Source organism: Equus quagga, chromosome 4 (genome assembly GCF_021613505.1).
Source record: "Equus quagga isolate Etosha38 chromosome 4, UCLA_HA_Equagga_1.0, whole genome shotgun sequence".
In the NCBI taxonomy this organism is placed as follows: domain Eukaryota; kingdom Metazoa; phylum Chordata; class Mammalia; order Perissodactyla; family Equidae; genus Equus; species Equus quagga.
Window position 1 is genome coordinate 20524136 of NC_060270.1, and position 17938 is coordinate 20542073.

The window sequence follows — 17938 nt, forward strand, 5'->3', positions numbered from 1 at the left end:
TGCCATTCTCCAGCTGTGACCACACGTCAAGAGCTCCTAGTCCCCTCCAGAGGACATGAGACTCCTTAGCAGACTGAACAAGGCCTGCATAATCTGGCCCCTGCCCACTCTCATCTCCTGTGTCTCCTCCCTCCACCATCTCAGACATTCCTTCTCGAGCACTAACGAACAAATGAACTCCCCTCAGAACTGTGTCACGCTCTCTCTTGCTTCCATGTCTTAGAATTCTGCCGGGAAGCTCCCAGTGATCCTAAAAGATGAAGGTGCCATGTTCCCTGGGGAACAGCTTTAAACCTTTGCCTAGGTGTTTCTTAAAGACACTGTGCTCTCATCCATTGCAGCTTACTCTAGGTATTTGTTTGTACCCCACAGTTTACACAGGGATTGGGTTTAAAGTCAGTACCTGAGGCAAAAATCACCTGCAACGATACTCTTGGAAATCTCTTAAACAGCGCAAAGTAAGAACCTACACAATGAGAGCAAATGCAAACCGAGGCTGAGCGAGGTATCAACAGATTCAGGGCTTCCATCTCATGCTCACTCCCAGAGTAGACACTGGTGGAATCTCTTGCATCATTTTATGGTTGTATAGTTCTCTCCCCCCGCTCCCTCCCTCCCTCCTCCTCTCTCCCGATCATTACCAAATGCTTATAGTTGAATCTGCAGAAGTGCAACATTGACACAGCTCCACCGCACCTGCCTCCCACACCAGCACACAACTACTCGGTGGATACGCCCCTCCCCACGCTCCCTCAGAACTCCAAAAAGATGCCACAGTCTGGAAAGAGACATCAGTCTCACAAAAGAGGCCTAAAAGTTGACCTAAGGGGCACAGTGGTTGCCTCCTAGAGGGGAAGTCAGGGAGAGACAGGTAAGTGACTTGAGTTCTATGCAGTGTGGAAGCAAAAGTTTACAGAATTCCACCATAGGAACCGCCCTGCAGGTGAGGCCAAACATCGTTTGTGGTGCTTGGACTATTTCCCCTCTCCTGTTCTTTCCCTTTGTCTTTGTGATCCTTTGCCAAGGCTGTTGTAGTAATTTTCCTTTTCAGGAAAAAAATCTAATGTCTCTAATTTTTGTTTTGAACTTTAAAGTGATATGTCATGGACCATTTTTCCTATTTCTCATTTATGTAAGAACTCCGGACACTTCATCCCGCACACCTTGATGAGAACAGGGCAAGCTTCCCCACCTACACGAGCCCCAAGCAAAGCCGCCTTACCTGTACCCAGTGCTGTTCCTGCCAACCACCAGATGCTTGGGCTGATCCTCACACTTGTAAAGGTTCAGGTCATTCTCCGGCACCAGATCCACGTCGTGGAATATAAAGCAGTCCCAATTTTCATCCTTGAGAGCTTCTAGATAGCCCACATTCAAGAGTTTGGCTCGATTAAACTTTTTACTTCCAGCCTACAGATATGGAAATTAAAACTTGAAAAGCTCCTGAGACATGGTTTCTCACTGTACCCCCCTCTCCAGTTCAGATGCAGGAGCTGGTACTATTCTTGTTAATGGTGAGACTGTACTTGTGAAGATCTGACAGAGTAGATGCAAGAACAATAAAAGACCTCTCGTATTTTTCTTTACACTTCACAATACTTATATTCCATAACTTAAAAACATGCCTTGAAACGGGGAGTTGTTGTTTAATGGGTATAGAGTTTCAGTTTTGCAAGGTGAAAAACTCCTAGAGATTGGCAGCACAATGACATGAACATACTTAACCCTACTGAACTGTACACTTAAAAATGACTCGACGGTAATTGAAACAAAAAAATAACCCACCAATTGGGAAAAAATATTTGCAAGTCATATATCCGACAAAGGGTTAATCTCCATACTATATAAAGAACTCACACAACTCAACAACAAAAAATCAAACAACCCGATCAAAAAACAGGCAGGGGACATGACCAGACATTTCTCCAAAGAAGATATATGGATGGCCAATAGGCATATGAAAAGATGCTCATCATCATTGATCATCAGGGAAATGCGAATCAAAACTACACTAAGATATCACCTTACACCCATTAGAACAGCAAAAATAACCAAAACAAAAAGTGACAAATGTTGGAGAGGTTGTGGAGAAAAATGAACCCTCACGCACTGCTGGTGGGAATGCAAACTGGTGCAGCCGCTATGGAAAACAGTATGGAGACTTGTCAAAAAATTAAAAATAGAAACACCATATGACCCAGCCATCCCACTACTGCTATCTATCCAAAGAACTTGAAATCAGCAATTCCAAAAGTCCCATGCACCCCTATGTTCATTGCAGCATTATTTACAATAGCCAAGATGTGGAAGCAACCTAAGTGCCCATCAATTGATGACTGTATAAAGAAGATACGTGTGTATATATATATATACACACACACACACACACACACACACACACACACACACAATGGAATACTACTCAGCCATAAAAAAGGATAAAATTGTCCCATTCACAACAACATGGATGGACCTTGAGGGTACTATGTTAAGTGAAATAAGCCAAACAGAGAAGGACAATCTCTGTATGACTCCACTCATATGTGGAAGTTAAACATGTAGATAAAGAGAACAGATTAGTGGCTACCAGGGGAAAGGGAGATGGGGGGTGGGCACAAAGGGTGAAGTGGTGCACCTACAATATGACTGACAAATAATAATGTACAACTGAAATTTCACAAGGTTGTAAACTATCATAATCTTAACAAAAACTAAAAAAAACAGAAAGTAAAAAAAATAAATAAATGACTCAATGGTAAATTTTATGTTATGTGTATTTTACCACAATTAAAAAAAAAAACCTGTAGTTTTAAAATACAAAGAAAAATAACTCAAAAGATTTTTGAAAACATGCATTTATTCCATGAAAACTACAAAACCTTTCCTGCATACTAGTCATGCCAATTAGTATATCACTGCTTCACTGTTCAACTCACAGCTGATCCCAATCTGACCCTATGTAACCAATTTATACTAAGCTTCCAAGAGATACAGCTTGCCAGAAAGGATCAAGAAATCTTGCCCCATAAACACAGTTTATTATTAAACTGCTATTATTTCTAAGCTACTTAAAAGTCTCTTGGAGGGGCTGGCCCTGTGGCTGGGTAGGTAAAGTTCCATGGGCCCCACTTCGGCAGCCCAGGGTTCGCAGGTTCAGATTCCGAGTGTGGACCTACTCTACTCATCAGCCATGCTGTGGAGGCATATATACAAAATACATACAAAAAATAGAGGAAGACTGGCACGGATGTTAGCTCAGGGCTCATCTTCCTCAAGCGAAAAAAGAGGAGGACTGGCAACGGATTTTGGCTCCAGGTGAATCTTCCTCAGCAGAAAAAAAGTGTCTCTTGGAACCACAGTGAGAGAATCCTGTTATAACTCTTATTGGCAGAAGCTAATCCTCAGAGTGGCCTTACCGAGGGGATTTGTCACTGGGTAAGAAAAGAACACAATTTGACCAGTAAAGCTACAGTACAACAAAGATTTTACAGTATTACTTTTCTCATGGCTGTTTGGATTAAACACCTTAAGAAAAAATTCCAGTTTGATAAACAGTTTATCATAACAAAAGTACATGCAGTTCTCGAGTTACCACGGTACTCCTGAAAAGAATAACACAAAACAGACATATTTCTATTCATAAAAATATTATACATCAGGGGCTGCTGTCCTAAGAACTCAGAATCACTAACAATGTTAAAAATAATTATAAACCAATAGTAAAATTTTGTTTCAAATCCTTAAAAAGTGGGCATAAACGTACTATATATGCACACTGATTTTCAAGAGCCCCAGTTTATTATAAAATACACACCACAGAACTGCATCCTGTGGTTTCACAAAAGTTTTCCTAAAACAAGTATTATCAGTTATAACCAATATGAAGCATGACTTTTCTTGCATTCTTAGCACGTGTAAGCATTTGAGGGGGAATTATTTGGATGACCCGGGACAATTTTGAAAAGCTAGACATGGATATTTAAATTTACGCGCCTTATTTTTCCTTCAATAAACTTGAACACCAAATAGAGGCATCTTTCATCACCCACTCCACTTAGAGCTAAAGTTTGCAAAAGCAGCCTACACTTACACTTACTGTGTTCCCACTAAATCATGCTCCTGGAAGCCAAATAAGTGAATCCAGAAAATGGAAAGTAAACATAATATGTTCTACATAATAATAGCAGGAAAGTTAAAGGGAGAAAGGTGGAGACAGTCAGAACACTCCAGGGCTATAAACACACAGTCGTCTGTCTAGATCCCCACTGAATAGCCATGCTCAATGGCGATAAACAATTCCAACGTCTCATCTCGTAGTGTATGGCAAATGCAGAAGGAAGCAGAAGGGGAATCTCAGGGAATATTCTCCGGGCAGTCATCGGCTAACATTGAGGGGCTCACAAAAAAACAGGCTTCCCCCAGAGGTTCACTGAAGAGGCAGAAAAATCTCCCAGCACTTAGTCCCATTACTCCACACTCTAAGACAAGAATTTCCTTTCAAGGATAAAGAGGGAAGTGACCTCTCCTTTGAGGATAGTTTGATGCTCCTTTTACCCAAGACAGACAAGTGGCCAAGTCCCTCAGAGAGAGGAGGACCTGGAGGGCAGAGCCCCACACTCACCTGGTGGATGACGTAGATGCCGTACTCCAGCTGCTGCCGCTGCAAGAAGGGATGCAGGTGTTCCAGCAGGTACATCAGGTGCTTCTCCCTGTTCCGGTGTGGAATGAGGATGGCCACCCGCTGCAGAGCCCGACATTCCTCGGGGTGATAGCGGCCTCTGCGCACGTTGGGGTTTTCTGCCTGCACTTCTTCCAGGGTGAGATCCGGTTTGAAAAAGAGCTTGTTCTGGCCTCCTACAATAAAAACAGGCCACAGGAAACAACAGCAGCTCTCTCATCAAGTGTTGACAGGCTCACAGTACAAGTAAAGCACTTAGAACACCGCCTGGCACACGGTGAGCACGACGCGAGTGTTAGCTTTTATTATTATTACTTTAAAGCCTCATGTGGTCATGAACTATAACCACAGGATCATGTGACGCAGGTTACCGGCTGCAAAAGCAAGTAAGTGACGTTTCAGAGCATTCCCTTGTGGCCCCATGATTCATCCATAAGCAGGGGACGCATTCTGTCCCAGTGACCCTGGTAAAGAGCAGAGGTCAGGGCTACATGGAGTAATTTCAGATTTGCTCTATCATCTCTTCCTTCTCAAAATTCCAAAGGAGGGTGAAGTCTCTTAAAAGTCAAGAGCATGGAATTAAGTCATGGACAAGGTCTCTTCCCCACTCCTTCTCAAGCTCTTGGACGCTATCCTAGCTCCCTAAAAGTAAAACAGCAAAAGGCAGCAGGAGCTAGCCCCACTCCGTAACCCGGCAGTGACGGGCATGTGCAACACCGCAAGAATTCTACCGCCACGCCATGGAGGCACAGCTCCCCATGGAGCAGCTGCTCAACGAGCGTGGATGCAACATGGCTGGATGAAACCCAAAGGCCATCCACGGTAACCAATCTCATGCAAGGCTTTAAAGGTCAGGCTGAGGCCACCGACCCTCCTCTTTGATCTGAATTAACAGGGAACACTGACTGGTGAGAGAGGAGGCAGAGGGCCGGTTAGGGAATTGAGCCAGGCTTTTTCTAATCTCCATGTATACTGGTCAGGGTGTAAATCTCAAGATGCTTGCAAGTTTCATGACCCCCTTCTGTGCAAAGCAGTCACAGGCCCTTCCTGTGAAGAAGTCACTGCACCTTGCTTGGTGTAACCATCCCCTACCCCGGCCTTGGCTGCTGAGACCAGGCTCCAGGGTCTGTGAAGTGGATGACAGACTCTGCTCAACGGCACCAAGGGCAAACAATTGCTTCAGCCACCTAGACAGAATAACTTGCCCACAAGAAAGGGCCTTTCCTGGAAACAGGCGAGACACAGAGCTGGCAGGTGGTAACACCCGGAAAACAAACAGTAAGAAAAGGAGTTCTATGACAGGCAAGCTACTAGGCTGCTGCCAGCCTACAGAGCTGCCAGGACATGATGGCGTGGCTGCTGAGATGGTTTCCTGTGTCGCCTGCTGACAAACCCCATCACCCAAGTGAGCCTGTCCATACCTCTGTTCTCGGCCCCTGAAAGGGCCCCAAGCAACAGGTCTCATATAAACTGGTCCCTCTGCTCACTTTCTCATTGTCACAACAATTCACGGGCCCTAACCTCCGAGTACCTGCTTCTACTTACTCCATCCGTCCCCCTCCCAACCCCACGACTCCTTCTCAAGTTCTGTTCCTCCTTGCGTCACTAATGCCCATCTGGCTTCATCACTACTTACGTCACCCTCTTAATCCAGGTGCTTGCTCGGGATGGTGTCACTGCCCATCTATTTTTATGAATGCATTTGTTGCTTACATATGTTGTGAGGATTCTGAACGAGGGATAATACAGTCAGATTTGCATTTCAATAACCCATTTTCCTACCGCAACTTGTGTCATTTCTGAGAACAACTTCCCTCACACAATCAGGAATAACATTCTGGCTTTTACTCAACTGAGCAAAGAGAAGCAATATGTCGATGTGAACACAGGACAGGAGTGCGATTCAGTTAGGAAGGAGGGCCTGCAGGCTTTTGTGCAGCTACGAGCAAGAAGCCCCCGCAGAGCCCCAGGCCACCCCACAGAGACTGACTTAGTGTATGCGGAGCGCCGCCTCTGCAGGACCAGCGAGGGGCACTCAACTCGGCAGAGCTGGAAAGGGTCGCCCTGCCCTCATCCTGCCTCCACGTGGTCTCCTGGGGGAGAGAGACACACATATAACAATATGCTGTGAACAGCACAGAAACAGAAACACAGGCAGGCAGAGTGGGCATAAGGTTAACTCTGGGCAGTCCTAGCAAGCTTTCTGGGAGAGAAGTAACCTAAGTTGCATTTTTGATAAATAAGCAGGAATCCACCAGGCAGACACGGATTAAAGAAAGGCATTCTAGAAAGAGGGGACAACAGAAGGCTCAGAGGAGTGTCTGGAGATGTTCTGGAGAATCAGAGGTCTGCTAGAACCCACGTGGGTTATAAATAATATCACTGTGGAGTGTTTCCTCTCTAATTAATGTGTTCACTAAGCCCTATTTACTGTTAATTTAAATTGAAAGGCATCAAAAGGGAATCAAAACATACAACATATTTAAGAAACAAACACTAAAGACAACATTAAAAAACATACTCAGTCCTGTCCCTTGACTCCATACTTCTGGCCAAGAGGATGCCAACAGACATGACACGAGCGGAGGCTTGAATGTGCTTGCATTTCTCCCCTGGTGCTCTTGTGCCCTGCAGAGGCCAGGGGAAGAACATGCCCAGGCTAGCCCATTGGCCCCAGGAGGAGGATGAGACACACATGGAGCAGAGCCACCAGCCTAGATCAACTGACTCCCAGCTCATCCTACAGACTTGTCAGCTAAATATATACCTACTGACATATGCTGCTGAGACTTTTGTGGCTGGATAATAAAATGACTGCATGTTCACGTAACAAAAGACTATACACCAGCAATATGGATACATCTCACAAAGATATTCTTGAAGAACAGAAGCCAGACACTAAAAAGTACATAGCATATGTTTCCAATTACGTAAAGTTCAAAAACAGGAGAAATCCAACGGATGGTGTTAGACTCTTGAAGTAAGGGTAGTGACTGAAAGAAGCATAGAAAGTTCTGGGGTTCTAGGAATATTCCATTTCCTAATTTACATACTGGTTACACAGGTATGTTCATTTTGTGAAACTTAGCTGTACAGTTCTGATTTTTGTACTTTTTTGTACATGTTATATTTAAATAAAAAGTTTACACAGCACTTGTAAAAAGAAAGAAAGAAAGACTTACTGAGGTATGGAGACATGGAAGGGCAGTTGTCAAGGTTTGCGGTTGTCATGGATGCTTCATTGGTCAGAGTTTGTTTCTTCTCCAAAACGAGAGGGTTGTTGAAATTAGCCATGAAATCCTTTGCTTTAGGAATCTCTTGAAGAGCAGCTACAAAGTAGTTGCTGGTGGCCCACCCAACCACCATCAGGCATAAGGTAAGAAGCAACAGTAACCGGAATTTGTAAGAAAGGTGGAAAGTCAGGCTGCAGCCCATGTCTTTTATTACGTGAGCGACAGCTATCTCTCGGCCTCACTGTAGGCAGGAAGCTTCAAGTTACACTCTTCCAATCTGACTGCAAACTTGAAGATGACTGAAGATGCAATGCCTGCTTTTGCTCAGCGGTTCTGCTCCAATAACCTCTAAAAGGCAATCAAAAAGACACATTGTTTCAGAGGGAAACCATATCCTGAAACTATTCACTTCAGCACAAATTGGAAACCCGTGCCCAACGGATCTAGACTAACAGTAATGGGAGTTCTCCAAGTAGGGTTTAGAGATCAGAAAATCAGAGATCTTAGAGGGAGAAAGTTCCGACCATCTCTACATCACAGGAGTTCTCTCTGGGTTATCACCTAGGCTGTCTGTCACCCAGGAAGAAAAGCCATTTCCAGATGTTGCAGAGGAGGAGAAGGTAAAGAAGAGACTAGAGATGCCTCCTCAGTTCTGAGCTGGGCACAGCGTAAACACAGTCCTAATGGTTCTCTTCTGTGGATGCCCCTTCCTGGCACAGCTTTCAGAGAAGGTTAACAACACATGAAATCTTGTTACAGAGCATATTTCCACACAAAGAGAAAATAAGGGAAAGGACAAAAGCTCTTCTTCTTTGTAAGAGCTAGGAAAACATGTTCCTCTCCAACAGGGAATGAAAAATCAAGGATTTTTCAGTTATAAATGTTACAGTCACACCGAGGCAGGGCACAGGCACACCCCCACACGTCGGGGAGAGGGTAAGCAACACAAGAGAATTCCAGTACTGGAGCTCAACAATCTGTAAGAGTAGCAGGCAGAATACAGCACAGCGTTTAAGATCAGGGGTTTGGATTCAGACCGAAACTACAGCTCCACCACGTTATCAGCCATGAAACCTCAAGCCAGTCACTTAAGGGAGCCTTGGTGTCCGTCTCTGTAAAATGGGGATAATAGCAGTACCTGCAGAAAGAGCTTGTCGTGGGACTGGAGGACCTAACGTATTGGCAAAGTGTTAGCCTACCTCCTGATGCACCCGCCAAGTGGTGACCGTCACTGTTGTTATTGTTCTATCACGTCACATTAAGTGGCTCCAGACTAGGGATGGCCAACAGGCGGACACACTGGTAGGCTGCCAGAACCACCGCTCTGTCGTCCCGTGTTTCTCACTGTCGGCTGATGAACTGCCACTCTGATTTCATACTTCAATAGCATGGGGTGGGGTAGTATGAATTCACCTCCAAGAGGTGGCTATGCTCTTAGTTACTAAGAAAAATCCAGTTTCTGAGGCCACATAGCTGAGGACCCACCCTGGACCACGGTAAATGCACTAAAGTGATGAAGGCTACTTGGCAAGGCCCCCTGGGGCACAGTCAGCAATCCCCCCCACCCCCATCCTCGCCTCACTGCTAAAGCCAAGTCTCTCCTCCAATTCTCAATGTGTCATCAGAAGAGTGCAGAAAATGCCAGGGCAAGGAAAATCTCCACAGCCAAACACGTCCTCAACTAAAGGGGCAGAAGGGAGACCAGAATACTTTCTGTGCCAAGTAATAATGGAAACACGTATGATTAAATCTTAAGTAACAAAAAGAAAAACAAAATAAACTACGTAGGTACGTAGGTGTCTATGATTACCACTAAAACCACAGAAAAAAGAAAACTCTAGAAAGAAATATACCCCAAAACTAACAATAACTGTATTAGGAGTATGGGATTAACCAGGGGTGGTTTTTTTCTCTTTTCTTTTGTTTTTGGAATTTTGTAAGATATACCTCTGTTCTTTTATAACAAAAAAATTGTTTTTTTAAATGAGACGTGAGGCTATCATAATTTACTGTCAAACAAAAACAAAACAATCCTAGCAGCTCTCAAGAGAGCCTCACACTTGCTGAAGGGTAACATTTCAAAAACGTAGCTCTAGGCTAGTCTGAGGGAAACCTGGAAAGCATTTCTCTCGAGACACAACATTATAAATGGAGGTTAGGTTCCTGGGCCAGGTCACAAAAGAGAAGATTTGACCCAGGAAGCAATTAAACAGTATGGCCTGCGTTTAGGATCCAGGGACGGTATTACGAGAAGTTGAGGCTGAAGGCAGTAATGACAGCTAATAAGAAGAGCGATTTATTTGTGCATCTACTCTGTGCCATGCACTGGGGTTAAATCACTTGTATTAACTTATTTAATTCTCATCTCGACCTTGTGAGGTAAGAATTATTAGTCTCCTCACTTTACAGAGGAGAAAATGAAAGTTGAGAGAGATTAAGCAGCTTGTCCAAGACCACACAAGTAAGAAGTCAGCTCCAAAGCCCGGGCTTCTGCCCCATCCTCTGCATGGACTGATCGGTCTTTCCTCCCCTTGGCACCTGCGGGCGCTCAAAGCAAACCCTTGAAATGGCAGAGCTCCCTTTGGGGGCCTTCCTCTTCTCTCCCACATCCTCCTGTCCCTTTCCTTGGAACTGTCTGTTCTCTTCCCTCCAGGTGACAGTAAGTCTTCAGGATCCTGGGGCCAATCAGACAACCTCTTATGGACTTACCTGCAGGAGGCTTCAATGATAGGACTAGCAATCGTTTTTGATAAAAGTCTCATTCTGAAAAATTCAGACTGGGAGCATTGCTTTTCTAAGAGCTGCCTTTGGAGGGGTAGTCCCCTGACAGGGAGACTCACCTGGCTGAAGGGACTTCTGAGAAATAGAAGTACTGCCATGTTCGAAGCAAAAAGGACCGGAACGCATACACATCCGGCCCCCCGTTCTACAGAGGGAGGAAGTGTGGCGTAGGGAGCTTGTAAACCCTACCCAAGAATTAGCAAGCTGGTACTCACCACAGACTAACCCTGCTGAACATCAGCCCATGGAATTTGTCCGAAGAGAAGAAATTTAATATAAAACCCAAGAGTCATTATGAATGACTGCTTAATAATTAGCCCTTCACTGCTATCCCCCGTTCTTAAGACTACATGGGATCCAGTTAGAAATAATCACTTCCTCCTTCCTCTAAGCCTTGGTGCTCCCCTCAAAGCTAACTGTACAGAGAGCCGGCATGAAGGCAGCCCAGGTGTGAAATCTCCTTGGTTCCAGCGAGTAAACATTGGAGGCGTGAAGGGTCTATAACACTCGTCCTACTGTTTCAAGAGAGCTCTCCTGCCCAGCCTGCTTATCGGTTATGTGACTGAAGGCAACCCCTCTCGACGTGTTCCATTAGCTAGAAAACAGTAAAATATATATATATTTATCTTACAACGTCACTCTAAGAACTTAATGAGATAATGGACCCAAATACACCGGGTACTATTCCCAGAAACATAAATATTTATTGACTCTGATTACCAACGTGACTCATGCACAAATTTTATCAGAATACTAACCAAGATAAGGTTATCTCTGGAATTGCACATTGAAATACAGACTACGGTTATTATCGATTTCTCTGTCATTTCCTACTTTTCATTCAATAAGTATATATTACTTTTGTAATTTAAAAAATAATGATTTTTTAATAAAGTTCTTTTTAGGGTAGGTTACTCCTGGCTGGGGTTTGGGAAAACGTCATCAGATTGGACTTATTTATAATAACATTGAAGTAACTGAGAGATTCTGAACTCTCCCTGAAGAAAAGTTTTCTTTTTCAATCACAGCTGTCTTGAAGTGACAGGAAATCATGACTGTAGAGGACAAATTCAGGTAATGTGAAGGAAGTTGCTTTAGGGCAAGACTCACCACCCTTTTCCTTTCTAGAAGTCTGTCCTAGAGTTAGTGCAAAATCATGATGTTTTCATAATTTTATTTTCCCTCCTCTCAATGCCACCAGTCTTTTCTGAGCACCTGCTATTTTCAGACATAGTGTTAGACCCTAAAGGGACATAAAGGGAATTAAAGTATAGTCCTGGCACTCAGAGTTTATTTCAGTCCTTTCCTAGATTTTAATGTCTGCAATTTGTTTTCAAATATACCAGCCTGCCTCCTCCAAAAGTGGGGTAAGAGATAAACAAGATTGGCAGAACATTGAGAAGTAGTGAAGCTGGGTGATCAGCACCCTGAGGGTTGATTTTCTTTCTCTCTCTACTTTTGCGTACACTTGGAATTTTCCATAATAATAATTAAAAAAATACAGCATGGAAGACAAGCTATAACAGAAGGTAAATCAGCATGAATGCAAGTATCATTCTTGGAGAATCTCTACACACATACATTTTTGCATCACCACGTCGGGGTCGGGGGAGGACACCAGGTGTTACTCCATAATTATTTACTAAGCGCTAGACACCAGGGAGAAAGGGTGTGGTCTTCATTCAGCAGTCAAGAGCACCAAAATCAACATTCCAACATCTCTAAAGCCATCTGGTGATCCCGTACGGCATCTCACAGTGGGCATGATGTGGCCCCAGGCATGTGGTCCTACTCCCTTGGGCCTCCCTGGGGCAGCACCAGTAGAAAGGCTGGTATTTTGCTGCTCCTTTTACTCCTGCAGAGTTCCTGAGAGCTGACTGTTTGCACACATGTTGGCCTACGTTCCTTGGGCCTCTGGTATTCATTCTCCCAATTATAGCTCCTTTACCTGACTTCTAAGAGATCACTGCCCAGACTCTAAAGAACCAATGGTTCCCTGGGTGGGGGGCAAGGGTGGGACAGAAATGATGACAGCCACTTACATGTACAAGTCATTTAAACTCAAAGACTGAGCTCCTAGTGGCCAAAACTGGATGCATTTGAGCAAGAAAACAGTGATGGCATTGTATTTTAACCCAGTAAATAAAATGAATATCCATGAGTCCATACTGATATAAATGATCAAATAAATGGGAGAGAAAGGGCAGCTCTTTCTCAGAGTAAACATTCAATTAATAAGGAAGAAAGAGATGGAAAAAATTAGTGTTAGGCAAATATTACTGCAATAATTACTGCAGACAAGATCCATCAATGAGTGCTAACATTAGTGGGTGAAAATGTGAGGATAAACAGAGTTTATAGTCTCAAAAGTATATACCCCAAGATAATTATTAGCTACAAACGAAAAGACAGTAACTTTCTAGTGGAGAAACCCAGCAGATATTGCCTTAACAAAGTGATCAAGGTGCATATCACCAGTAGTAAGACCTATCCACCTCAAGAAGCAGTGATGGATTGCACTGAGAAGGACACAATGCCACTTCTGTGGTTGGTGTTCCTGCCAAAGACGCATAACTTCATTACAGGCATGAGAAAACATCAGATAAATTCATTCTACAAAATAACTAATCAGTACTCTTCAAAGAGGTCAAAATAATGAAAGACAAGGAAAAGCTGAGGAACTATTTTGGACTAGAGGAGACTACTAAGAAATAACTAAATGCAGTGTAGAATCTTGAATAGAATACAGGAACAGGAAAAAAAAAATCATTAGCAGGAAAACTGATGAAATTCCCATAAAGTCTGTGGTTTAGTTAATAGCACTGATAACTGAACCATGGTTATGTAAGGGGCCAACATCAGAGGAAGCTGAGTGAATTCTCTGTACCATTTTTGCAACTTTTCTCTAAGTCTAAACTTAATTAAAAATTAAAATTTAAAAAGTTGGAGACTGAATAAAACCAAAGCCAACATATGGGAATAAAACTAACAATTCTCAAAAAGAATCACTGTTTTTTGTATTCCTAGTGCTTCAAACTGACCTGACATAGAAGGTGCTGAATTTGATAAATAATGAATGACTTTCTAGGACATACTAGTTGAAATACATAAGGTCACATCATAATCCCGGGCTACTACCAAAAGGGATGAGATGGGGGAAAAAAGAAAGAAAAATAAAGATTAATAAAGACAGGAAAAAATTTAATGGGTATAAAATTCCATTTGGGGAAGAGATTAAAAACGGAAAAAGGCTCACCCCCGCCAGCTCCCTTTGCTTGATTAACATCAACACGTTCCTAACTGTAGGGGCCCCAACTCTAATCAACGGCATTTTCTCTTCGTCACGCCCACCCCATTCTGCCCCTCTTTCCTGACTCCAAAAGGAGCTGCTGTTTAGAGTGCCCCTTCCCCCCCCACACCCACAGCACACTCTGGAGCAGGGTCCCTGGGCAAAAGGTGGTGCTATGTCACCCATCTTACAGCAAGAGCTGTCATGAAATCATCAGGAAACATGCAGTAAATTTCAATAGCAAAGGACAGGCATTGTTTTATATAGTCTATGTGACGCAGCATAACAGAACTCACAAGAATTTCTGATGGGGGACCTTAATGGAGGTTTGCTGTGTACTTACGTCATTTTCAGCTAGGCCAGGGAACCCTGCAGTGGGGTCAGTCGGGGTTCCCTTGCTGCAGTCATGAGGGGCACATCAATGAGAAGGTTTGACGAGGTCTGAGGTAACATAAAAAACAGGGGCTCTGAAGTCACCCACAGCTGAGTTCAAATCTCGTTACCAGATGTATGAATGGCTTTGGGCAAGTGACCTAAATTTCCGAGTGGGTTTTGCTATTTATTTAAAAAGCATTTTTCAAAGTGTGGTTCCACGAGCACCAATATCAAACACAGATGGGCATCTGTTAAAGTTGCAGACTGGCCCTACTCCAGAGCTGACAGGTCAGAACGGCTGCGCCTGGGACTCAGGAAAATGAATTTTTAACAAGCTCCCCAGGTGACTCTTACACACATTAAAGTTTGAGAACCTCTGAAATAAGAGAGAGGACCTGGAACGCAACAGATCCTTCAGAAACCTTAATTTTCCTTCTGGTGAGGAAAAGCAATAAGAAGATATGTGAAAATGAGATTTTAAAAACGCATCTGAATGGCTTTTGATTCCATCATTTAGAATTTACTCTAAGGAAATAATCAGAGAGATCGATCATGATACTCAGACCAACATTACTGAAATAACCAAAAATTGAAAAAAATCAAAATGTTAACAATAGGGAGTTGATTTAATTAATTACAGTACCTCCATATGATGAACATATGCTTTCATTAAAATGGTGTTTAAAAAACTTAACTACAGGGACCAGCCTGGTGGTGCAGCAGGCAAGTTCTCGTGCTCCGCTTCAGCGGCCAGAGTTCACCAGTCCCGATACAGGGCGCAGACCTACCCGTCGCCTATCAAGCCATGCTGTGGGAGGTGTCCGACACATAAAGTAGAAGAAGATGGGCATGGATGTTAGCTCAGGGCCAGTCTTCCTCAGCAAAAAGAGGAGGATCGGTGGCAGATGTTAGCTCAGTGCTAATCTTCCTCAAAAAAACAAAAAAAAACCCTTAACAACATACTCAACCATAAAAAAAGAACGAAATCTTGCCACTTGCAACAACATAGATGGACCTACAGGGTATTACGCTAAGTGAAATAAGTCAGACAGAGAAAGACAGGTACCATATGATTCCACTTACATGTGGAATCTAAAAAACAAAACAAACAAGCAAACAAAGTAGAAACTGACTCATAGATACAGGAAACAAACTGGTGGTCACCAGAGTGGGGAGGGGTTGGGGGTTGGTCGGAATAGGTGAAAGGGATTAAGAGGCACAATCTTCCACTTATAAAATTAATAAGTCATGAGGATGTCATGTACAGCATACGGAATACAGTCAATAATACTGTAATAACTTTGTATGGTGACAGATGGTAACTAGACACATTGTAGTGATCATTTCCTAGTGTACCCAAATATTGCATCACTATGATATACAACCTGAAGCTAATAGGATATTGTATGTCAATTATACTTCAAAAATAAACTTAACTAGGGGATGGCCCGGTGGCTCAGCGGTTAAGTTCACACGTTCCGCTTCAGCAGCCCAGGGTTCGCCGGTTTGGATCCCAGGTGTGGACATGGCACCACTTGCAAACCATGCTGTGGCAGGCGTCCCAAATATAAAGTAGAGGAAGATGGGCACAGATGTTAGCTCAGGGCCAGTCTTCCTCAGCAAAAAGAGGAGGACTGGCAGCAGATGTTAGCTCAGGGCTAATCTTTCTCAAAAAATAAAAATAAAAAAAATAAATAGATAGATAACTATATGAGAAAGTGCTCATGATAGCTAAGTGAAAAAAACCCAGAATATAAAAATGTACGTAGAATACAATCCCAATTGTGCTATACATCTGTGGTGTGAATGTCTTTCACATATAAAATGCCACAAAGAATCACCAGTGGTTGTCTCCTAATTATAGGATTAGTGACATTTCATTTCTTTGGTATCTTCTAACTTTTCTAAAACGGGGCTTTTATGATCAGAAACAATGTCATTTCCTTTAAAATATATTAAAATTTAGAGTGGACACAATAAACAGGGATTATAACTTTTGATTACAGAAGCCTGGCAACAATTCATTGATATAACCTCTAAGGAATCTATTCTAAGGAGGCCCCAACGAGCCCAAATCTCAAAGAAAACCCTCAGAGGTGGTCAACGACATTCAACACCGAGAATCCTGTGGTCTCTATTTGAAATTCCTATTCCAGGCTCCACCCTCAGAGATTTTTATTTCAAAGGCCCAAGGTGAGGCCAAGGAATCCATATTTTCAACAGGAACGGAGGTGGGTTTGAGAAACCATTGTTCATTGATGGCTTTAAAAAAAAAAAAAGAAAACCCCCACTGCCTTGGGTTGGATGTTCCCACTAAGAATAAAAGATCTTCAAAGAGAGAGTTCTCAAATCATTTGCACACATCTCTGGGGAAAAAAACACATTGTCATTAGCTCAGTTTAACACAGATAGTAAATACCTATCCTAACAAGTGGCATATAAAATATAATAACAGCTAGTTTTATCACACTCCCCGCCCAGATAATATAGTCAAACAGTTGAGTGCTTCTCTTTCACAGATGTTTTGAATCTCATCAAAGCACAGATCTTCTCTCTCAAAAATGCATACAGACGGGTACATGAAAATCTTTGCAATTTCATTGGGCTTAAAGGCCAGCCCTGTTCTAGAAGATAAAATTCCTAAAAGATAAACTATGGGCCAATCATTATCTCCTTACCCTAGAGACACATTCCAGCACTCCCACCCAGCCCAGGTGGCTAGGATAGCCCTCCACTCCACTTTTTAGGCCCAATTTCCCAGCCTGGACCCTGAATCCTATTCATCCCTATCCAAGATTCCTTGACTTTCTTGCATCCCCACTACGTTACTGTCCTTTCTCTAAAAAATTCAGGAATTAAAAAATAAAAACAACAAGCCTCTCCTCAACCCTCAAATTTCTATCTTCTTCCTCCTCCTTTTCATCACCAAACGGCTAGAGAGGTCGCCCTGTGCCCCGGCCGGCTCCCCGTCCGCAGCCCTCACCCACCCTTGAACACTGTGCAACCTGGCGCACGCCCACTGCTCCCAAGGCTACCACCCCAAGGCCTTTTCTCAGTCCCAATCCTCCTGGACTTTTCTATCTTTTTCAAACTAGAGTTACGCCTCACCTAATGCAAGACCGAACACCGACAGACAACGATCGACAGATACCGGTTGGATGAGGAGCGGGACTACGGGTAGGTGTCTCTGAAATACCTTAAAAGCCAGGTGACTTTCACCATTCGTCGGCCCCTGCAGGGCCCAGCTGAGCGGTTTCCTAGTAGAAACCCTGTGGAAAGAGGGCTCCAAGGCAGAAGGGCTTTTTCACGTTGACGCGCCCGCGCGGAGAGCGCTGCTGGGGGGCGACCCCAGCGCCGTGAGCGAGGCCTCGGGGGCGACCCCTGCAGCCCTGCCTACCTGGCCGCATCTTGCCCGGCTCCCCCGCCGGCGGCAGCGGGAGCGCCGCGGTGTTGCTCGCACCGAAGCCGTACGGTCCCTCCCTCCGGGCTCGGCCTCCGCAGGCCCCGCTCGCCCCGCCGCTCGCGCTGCGCCGCTCCGCGCGCGCTCGGCCCCGGCCCGGGCCCCGCCCCGGCCCGCCGCCC

General features: G+C 44.0%; 1 protein-coding gene across 4 annotated transcripts in view; it reads right to left on the reverse strand.

Moving 5' to 3' along the window:
- B4GALT4 (beta-1,4-galactosyltransferase 4) overlaps nt 1–17938 on the reverse strand; it is a 32511-nt gene that overhangs the window by 9478 nt on the left and 5095 nt on the right. The window contains exons 1-5 of one of the 4 annotated variants that reach the window (XM_046659109.1): nt 15145–15187; nt 14325–14422; nt 7861–8259; nt 4622–4854; nt 1223–1410 (exon numbers count right to left, since the gene is read on the reverse strand). In XM_046659109.1, the coding sequence (XP_046515065.1) occupies nt 1223–1410; nt 4622–4854; nt 7861–8113 (674 nt within the window). In that variant the 5' untranslated portion in view covers nt 8114–8259; nt 14325–14422; nt 15145–15187. Of the gene's footprint in view, nt 1–1222; nt 1411–4621; nt 4855–7860; nt 8260–14324; nt 14423–15144; nt 15188–17753; nt 17930–17938 lie in introns of those variants that run through there. The other 3 variants (XM_046659110.1, XM_046659112.1, XM_046659111.1) reach the window with 3 other exon arrangements.